Source organism: Rhinolophus hipposideros (genome assembly GCF_964194185.1).
Source record: "Rhinolophus hipposideros genome assembly, chromosome: 6".
In the NCBI taxonomy this organism is placed as follows: Eukaryota; Metazoa; Chordata; class Mammalia; order Chiroptera; family Rhinolophidae; genus Rhinolophus; species Rhinolophus hipposideros.
Window position 1 is genome coordinate 40212981 of NC_138052.1, and position 9122 is coordinate 40222102.

The 9122-nt window shown below is 42.5% G+C and overlaps 1 protein-coding gene across 3 annotated transcripts in view; it reads right to left on the minus strand.

Moving 5' to 3' along the window:
• The window catches only part of DPP4 (dipeptidyl peptidase 4), an 83655-nt gene extending 78628 nt beyond the window's left edge, over window positions 1-5027 (minus strand). The window contains exons 1-3 of one of the 3 annotated variants that reach the window (XM_081052338.1): window positions 4808-5027; window positions 4104-4620; window positions 3488-3575 (exon numbers count right to left, since the gene is read on the minus strand). In XM_081052338.1, the coding sequence (XP_080908464.1) occupies window positions 3488-3575; window positions 4104-4109 (94 nt within the window). In that variant the 5' untranslated portion in view covers window positions 4110-4620; window positions 4808-5027. Of the gene's footprint in view, window positions 1-3487; window positions 3576-4103; window positions 4702-4758 lie in introns of those variants that run through there. The other 2 variants (XM_081052339.1, XM_081052340.1) reach the window with 2 other exon arrangements.
• Window positions 5028-9122: the final 4095 nt, after the last annotated feature.

The following is a 9122-nucleotide window of genomic DNA, read 5'->3' on the forward strand; positions in this document are numbered from 1 at the left end:
CTTCATAGATGTTATCTTTTCTTTCTCTGATTATTCCTGTCTCCTTCACATTTGGGTTTTCTTTTATTACTGATAGATGGGTGAGCAGTCAAATTTCCTATGCACTGAAAGAAGGTATTGAAATTTTACTGCTAAAGCAATGAAAAGAACAAAACAAACAGATAGGTTTCTATCCCATAATAAAACTCAATAATAAAACTACTTGACAAATAATAAAATGTCATAATAAGACTGTTTGATAAATATTAAAAAAAAACTCAGCCTATAATATAATATAAAGGGGGGAAAAGGAGGATCATAAATACTGAGTGAGGATTTATTGCTAAGCCATGAGGATTACTGTAATTCCATTATGAGTAAAGTATTTTTATATATTTTATTGCTGATTCTCTGGAAAACTGAATGTTTAACTATGCAATATCCTTTTTTAAATAGGATATTTGAGTAATTTAAAACAAAATACAATCCTCTATTACATATACAGAAGGAAGTGAACTTTTAATTTTGGTTGGTGAAATGCATAATTTCTGATCTCAAGGATTTTTTATTCTAAAAAAAATGAGACTAGTATTAAGCAGGTCTCTCTCTCTCTCTCTCTCTCTCTCTCTCTCTCTCTCTCTCTCTCTCTCTTATACTACACCCCCCTCCTTTCTGGGTGTGTATAGTTCTGCTGAAGTCATTGCTTCATATGAAAACACTTAACCTTCTCGTAGAAGGTTCATCCCTCTCTCGGGGGATGAACGTGGGTTTGCTCATTTCTTTCTCTTTACTTTTGGCTGTTTATTTCTTTGCTTTCCACATAATATAGGACTTTTTCTTTCTATCAAAATCTTCCTTCCTTCCTTTTCTTTTCTTTTTTCTTTCTTCTCATTTATATTTCCTCTCTCCCACCTCCCTTCCTTCAGACATTTGTTTGAGTTTAAACCTATATTAACAATATGAAAACACTTCTTGGATAATGACTCTGGATTCTTTGTATGAATGCTGTCCCTTATAGTGGCATAGACCAGGAATGGTATTGCTGATTTCATGAAAATGTTGCATTCCTGAGCTTTCATCTCTCTCCCTTATAACAAGGCAGGAGTTGAAACAAGATGATTTCCATTTTCTCCTCAAATATACATACTGTACATGCCAATTAAGAAATATGAGGGGACAAATAACTTGAGTGATGGTGTAAAGAAAGCACACAATGAAACCACATCTCCACTCAGTTGCCCAAGAGATATCCTTAGCCACACTCCTCTCCCTTTCTATGTGTCCAGAGATCAAAGTCTAATCGTTCACCCTTTTGAGTAATTCTGCAGCTTCCATTCAGATCTGCACCATCATTCTCTTGGGACACTTCCCTTGCTCCCCCTCCAGACTTGCCCCACTTCAACCCACCTTCTCACTTTCATGCCCAATAGTTCAGACATGCCCAGAATTCTCCAGCAGTTCCCTGTCACCTACAGGTTAAAATCAAAGTCCTTTTCCTGCTGCCCACCCTCCTCTCTTGCTAAAAGTTCTTTTATAACCCCAGATTAGAGGATGTGATCTTGTATCTCTGTCTTGACACACAAGGTATTCACCTTTTTTCCCCAGTAAATCTTATCTCCAGAAACTGGTGCTAACCATTTAAGCCTTCCCGCAAAAGAAACCTCTTAATGAGAGTTCTTTCTGTACTTTCTCAGAAGCGATCCTTCCAAATCCCAGTGAAGTTTGCTCAAGAACTTGAAATGATCTTGTTGACTCATAATCAACATAGTTAGGTGGAAACACGTGAATCTTTTGGGAAGTCCTCATCAAGAAGGCACTCTTGAAATACTTGTTCAAATCTCATTTGGAGAGGATTAGTGCTCTTTAAGGAAAATGACAAGACAGCCCCTCCCCAGGCTTCACGCTTCACCCAACAAAACAAACAAAACAAAATAAAACCCATGTAATTAAAGTGACCAAACCCTATGGAAGGCAGTTGCATGACCAAAACCCCTAGGCCATTTCACTGCCCATCACAAGTGGCTTATTAAAGTACAGTGTTCCTTCCAAGGTTCCTTAAGGGAAGTTCTGATAATTACGGTTTTACCCATCATCCTTCCAGTGATATTGTGATGCCTCAGTGATGCTTTGGAGAAAAAGCAGGTTATTCTGGTTACTTTGACTTGCTTGCATATCTGTTTCCCACTAGACTACTACAAACTTCTTGAGGTCAGAGATCTTTATATTTATAAAATTTGATCTTTGTCTTTTCAGCAGACTAGCACAATACCTGGAACGTGATGTAAGCCATGTAAATATTGATTGATTGCATGGATGGCCCATCCTTTGGCTTTGTGTGTGTTGTTGTTTAAATGTAAAGTATCATTTTATGAAAATAGTTACATTTTAACAGTTCACAACCCAGGGTCAAATATAAGTGGACTGATGCCTGCTGTTTAACAGTCTAAAATGGTGGTAATCATTGCTTTAAGTAACTGAAAGTAATTATCAGTAGGTCAACAAACTCAGTTTTTAACCTTTGGCTCCTTTGCCTTGGCCTTGAAATTGCTAGGCAAGCATGGTTTTGATAGCTCTATAAACTAATTCTGTAATGTCACCTGGACATCTGGATAAGATGACATGGGTATATAGGCACTGTCTACACATTTCCTGGTTGACTCGACCATCCAGACAGGATGCTTCGGCTAGCTGTCCTGGATGTGTAATACTGTCCCGAAATGAACGTAATATTTAAAAGAAAAATTGGGCCAGAGGAGACTTTAACTAGTTATTCTCACTTGCTTGCATCCAATAGTGCGTTTTCCATTATATGAATGGTTTGTATTAAGGGCTGGGGTTCAACCGGAACAGTTGACCAAGCTACAAGGACTGAAGTGACTTTAAATGAAAGAATCCACCAAACATCACTGATTCTACCCCCTCTGAATATGATCGTGCAGTACAGCAGCGTTATGATTTAACTCTGAAATACTTCTTCTGTAGTTATTTTCCTGCACCCGGACTCTCCAACCGATAGGTTGCCATCATCCCTGAAGGGAAACTACCTGGGTGCCCTGTGAACTGTCTTTTCTCAACACTGCATTTTGGGGCTTCCTGTCTTATTTTTTTCCCCTCCCATTACGACATCCTTCACTGCTGCTTGGGATCTTTAAACACTGCGTCTTTTCCTTTGAAGGTCACAAGCACGAAAGCTTTTTAAAATTTAATGTAAATCTAAAACATATTAAATTCAATAAAAGGAAACCCTAAGACTTCCCCCGAATTTAAGGAAGTACCTATCTGTCCCGCATAAAACGTGGCGGCTTCAAGGTTCTGGCAGCCGGGACACTGGAGACCGCGAAGTGAGTGTCGCGGCTGCACGAGAAGCAGCAGCGCCTGGGAAGCCTCAGCTAAGCCCTGGCGCACTGGTTCCAGTACCAGCAACATCGCGTGTTCTCCTCAGTGGGGTAGACCAGAACCAGATCCTGGTCTCCACCGGCCTTATCTTTTTCAAGTGTTTCCAACTTACTGTCTTTGTTCAGCAGAACCACGGGCACGGTGATGATGGTGACGAGAGCAGCAGTCCCCAGCAGTCCCAGGAGAACCTTCCACTGTGTCTGCAAGCCGGTCAGATCATGTCCGGTTAGAGCGCGCCCTTTGGCCCCAGTCTGGGCAAAAGGGTCGGGGCCTGGGCTCCACCTGGGGCAGCGGGATCTGCCGATGGGCGCGCATTGCAAGAGGGGTACGGTGAGCTGGGAGGGTGTGGAGCGAGCCAGTCAGAGGTTTCAAAGAGCCGTTGCTCTTGAACTTGTGGCATCTGAGCACATTACGGTTTGCTTCTCTTCGCCTGCACGTCAAAAGCCGTGAGGGTTCGGGGCGTGCGTTTTATGGGTGGCTCTCTGGGTTCTCCAAGGCTCAGCGCCTGGGTTCTAGCAGAAACGCCCCAAAACGCCACAGGTCCAACAGAGAGACAAGAGCTCTGGGATGTCCCTTCACCTGTCAGAGGGAGGTCCTGGAGCTTCCGCCTAATGAAAGCCCCTGGTACCGTTCCGTGGGCTTTTGGGGACAATTTGGGGAGAGTATGGGAAGAGGAACCTATAATTCGACCCTGAGGCTGGGGAGCTGCGGAGGCGCTACTCACTCACCTTCATCGTCGGCTTCTCCTCGGAACTGAGCGTTCGGAGCGGGAGGGCAGGCAGAAGTCAGAGGAGCCGCGGAGACGCGCGTCTTGCTCCACCGCCGCGGAGTCACTCAGCGCTTCCAAGATTCGGCCCCGAGTTAAACATTAGTGAGCGCCCAGCCCGCTCGGTATAAAGGGCCCGGGTGCAGGCTGTGGGAGAAGGCGCGCAGGCTCCGGACACTGGCATCCCGGCCGGGGGGCGCCCGAGAGGCACTTCCCCCGGGTTGTGCGGGGCGCTGGGCGACAGCCGTTGTGCGCAGGGTGCGGGGGCCCGGGGATGCGCGAGAGTGGTTATGAGAGTCCCAGCAGGAGAGAGCCGGTCCCTGCATTCGATGCGGACACCCGAGGTCTTTTTAGCTGAAAAGAGCTTTGGAGCTCTGTTCCTGAAACGTCGCGTGGACAGGCTAGGGAACCTGGCCCAGAGAGGGCACGGGGCTCTGCAGACTCACACAGCTCACTACTGGCAATTGGAACTAAAATATCTGGAAGACAAAGAGACAGAGAAAAAGTGATTGCTCACTTGTGAATGAAACTTAGAGGCTAAGGATCTGGACAACCCCCCCACCCCACACACACACACACACACTCCAGGGAATTCCCGACTTGCCTTTCAGACTTACCTTCTCATCAAGATGCCAAAAATAACACCAACACTTATGTGGAACTTACTTTTCCGCAGGTGTTGTTCTAAGCATTTGCTGTTATTTTACAGGAAGCAAGCCTAGGCACAGAGAGGTTAAGTCACTTGGCCATCTCAGGCAGCTAGGAAGTCCGGAGTTTGTTTTTAACCACTGCTCCACATGACCTCTCATTTTCCAGTCTTTTAAGGATTTGGAGAAGAGAAAAAAGTCAGGTATGGCTTTTCCTTCCCCTAGCTCCCCATTATGCCCTGTGGGTTTGTTCATTCATTCCTCTTCACATCCTCCCATTTATTCCATCCATTCCACTAATATTTGAATGGCTACAATGTACTAGACCCCTTTCTAGATGCCAAGATAGAGAAATGGAACAAGACAGGTGAGGCCTGTACACGTGGCAATTTCACTATAAAATACATAGGTACATATTTGCCTTTATGGCCCCTCTATGCTTGCTTCCTGTTTTGAGGATAAGTGCTGCTCCTACCCTCTAGAAATCCTCTTCAGTTTGTTCACTGCAACTGAAAAGCCAAGCCTCTCTGTCCATAGTTAGAGGCAAAAGATTAAAAATGCAAAGTTCTATGGGGCATCAAAAAATTATTATGAATAAATTCACATTTCCATTCTTTATCTCCATTCCAGAATTTGCTTTTGCCCTCAGATATTTTTTCTTCTTTTGACCACTGGTTGCTTATGATACGTCCATACACTCACTGACACCCACCTCCATAGGCTCAGACTGAACTCTTCATCTCCTCCATCAGCCTCACTCCACCATTCTCTGATCACCACTCTCGTCATTAAAAGTGTCCCCATTCACTATTCACAAAAACTGAAAACTTCAGTCACCCTAGGTTTTCTTCTCCACTCTTCTGCTACATTTTCTTGGCCACCAATTCCTCACCAATTCTGCCTTTACAAATATCTCTCAAATCCATTCCCTCCTCCCTCTTCCAACTGCTGATAAAAGTGAGTCAATAGTGTTCCTGGAGCTGTGAGCTGGAGCTGTGAAGAGAGGCCATCCAACAAGGACTACAGGGAGCCATCTGGGGGGCTTAGTGTGGCCTCTGCTATCACCAGTCTGTACACTCAGCAATGGAGGATGGAAGCTACAAGTCGTGGGGAGGGGCATGCATACACTTGAGCCCATGCGTAATCTCCATGCCTACACCATGGCACTGTATATCCAGCAATCTCTAGGGGAGGCTGGAGGGAAGTTGGCTGACATCTGTGGGATAGATCATCTTGTTCTCTGGAGGGTATGCCATGAAACACAAATATCTTCACACTCTGTACCCATTTCAAAAGACTCTTTCACATATCTCCCCCACCCTGACCTCTTTGTCACTAGTCTGCCAATCTTGTTTTTTTTGTTCAAGATTTTGGAACAAGCTGGCCAACACATTAGCCACCACCCATGAGTCAGTGTAATTGTATATTAGGTCATCTCTCTTTCTATGCAAAATGGTTAAACAGATGTACTTCTCAAAGTTCTGTCTGTTAGGAAGATTTCTCTTTCTTCTGCATTTCAGCGCATCCTTGAGAGAGGCTGTGATGCAGCAGACATCCAGTTAGGACTGGTACCAGCTTACTTTGCATAGAGCCGACTCTTTTCCCTCCTCTGTTGCTTGGTTATATGATACTCCCCATGAAAACTTAGGCGTGTGTTGAGGGAGAGACATTGAAGCAGTGAGACAGAGCACCGTGGAGACTAAATTCTCTGCTCATGTGATATTCTTGTGCCTCTGGAACATTTTAGTTCATCTCCTATATCTTATAGATGCTATTTTCACTTAAAACTGGGTTGCTGCTAAATGTGCTCAGCCATCATTTGGTGGATCAGGTAACAACCAGTTCATTAGGGGTAGTTCAGGTTGTATAGTTACTTGGTGTTATGGGTAGAATTGTGGCCCCTTCAAAAAGGATATGTTGGAGTACTAATCCTCAACATTTCAGAAAGTCACCTTTTTTTGGAGATAAGGTCTTCACAGAAGTAATCAGGTTAAAAAGAAGTCACTATCCAATTTAATATGACCAGTGTCCCTATAAAAATGGGAAATTTGGGTGCAGAGACACATACAGAGAGAAGATGATGTGAAGCAACAGAGGGAGAAGACAGTCATCTACAAGCCAAAGAGAGACGTTTGGAACATATCCTTCCCTCACAACCCTCAGATGACACCAACCTTGCCAATCCTTTGATTCCAGACTTCCAGCCTTCAGAACTGTGAGAAAATACATTTCTGTTGTTTAAGCTAACCAGTTTGTGGTACTTTGTTATGGTAGCCTTAGAAAACGAATATACTTGCTGTTCCATGATCATGCTTTCAGTTTCTACCAAGACCTATGTAGAAAGAGAGGAGCTAAAGTGGGTGGGGAGATGGGTGACAAAGGTGAAGGTGAATACAAAGGTACACATTTCCAGTTATAAAATAAGCCATGGGAATGTAGAGTATAGCACAGGGAATGTGGTCAATAATATCTTAACAACTTTTCACAGTGACAGATAGTTACTAAATTTAATGTGATGATCACATCATCAGGTATATAGATGTCAAATCACTCTGAACACCTGAAATTAATACAATATTGTACTATTACTCATATAATATTGTACAACTATACTTTAATAAAAAAAATTAAAAGAAGCACATGAAAATAAAAAGAGAGGAACTGATTTTCATACAGCGACTAGTCATTGATTGTTGTAGCCATCATCCATGATGAGTGCCCAAAGTTTTGGAGTATTTTGTTATCAATAATTAACAGTAATCCTTGTAATTACAGTAATTAGTTATCAATAGATAGCTAATAAATTGGCAAAGAGGGTATGGTTATGTTCTAAACCTCAGACATATCCTCTGGGATATTCCTGTTGGGGCTTGCATGGAGGCTCCATACAGCTTCTCTGGCTGTTAAGTTATTAAGATCCCAGTATTAGGGCAGCTTTCATTACCGTCTAGACCAGGGGAGCCCTTTCTTGCTCTAGGCTCCATTAAAAACAGACAGCCTTATAGTATACTGAGAAAATGTGTCAGGAAAGCACATTCATTTGTGATATATTTTGTCTCTCAAATCCAAAGAGTTCTAGCAAACATTGTTCCTCTTTGTGGTGGGCATACAAGGTATAGTGACTTAACTTTCACTTTAGAGGGCATATGCTTACATGGTCAAAAACACTGGATACCTTGAAACTTTGCAGAGTTTTCATGGGATTTATCCTCAACCCTGTGGCCACATTTAAAGCACATAAGGAACTTGCTACTTACTGTACACCAGGTCCAGTTAGAATAATGTCACCAATGTAATGGACTAAAGTGATGTTCTATGAGATATCAAGATAGACTATATTATTACAGAAAGCAAGAGCGTTGACTTAGTCCTAAAACAAGATGGTAAAAATACATTGCTGCCCCTTCCAGGTAAAGGCAAACTCTTTTAGATGGTCTTTATTAATTAAACTCAAGAAAAAAAAAAGTGTTCATCAGGTTAATAGCCACATATATACTAGGACGGTACTGTTTGACCCAGTAAAATTACCATACCTGAAATGGCAGCTAAGATTACTCCACAGTGATTTTACATAGTCCATCTTACTTTGCACAGTCTGAACAGGAAAGCTAATTGAGTATAAGATAACAACACTTATGCATATTTTAGGTTTTTAGATAGTGACACTAATGCCTGTAGTGGCCCAGAGAAGCAGTATTGCTTTTGATTTACCATATTGATGCACAGGGACATTTCCAGGGGTTTCCCTTGGCTTTTACTACCATAATCTCTCTCCATGGGTCAGGAGATAAATGAGCCAAAGAATATATGCAAACTCCAGAAGCTGGAAAAAGCAAGGGAATGAATTATTCCCCAGAGTCTGTAGAATGGAGGCAGCTCTAATAATACCTTGACTTTAGCCTGGTAGGACCCATTTTAGACTTCTGACTACAAGAACTGTAAGATAATAAATTGTTGTTTTAAATCACTAGACTTGTAGTAATTTGTTACAGCAGCAAAAGGAAACCAATACACTGCAGGATCACAATGGTGGTTTAACTCCATAAAAATTAGTATAAACCTAGGGTCAGTATTTAATAACTCCTGGGAGGTCTCTTCCTCCTCTCTGCATGTAATACCTTGCTGATTGCTTCCCCTTGACTGACCTCAACTAAAGGCAGAGGACAAAAGAGCCCTCTTAAATCTTATTTTTTCTCAATAGAGGATGAGAAAAAATATCTACGAGTGTTAGCCTTCTAAAGCAGTCGACAGAGAACATAAGGGTGAAGAATGTATGGGAAGACCCAAATGAAAAATAACCAAATAAGCAGCCTGATACCATTAGAGTATGTATT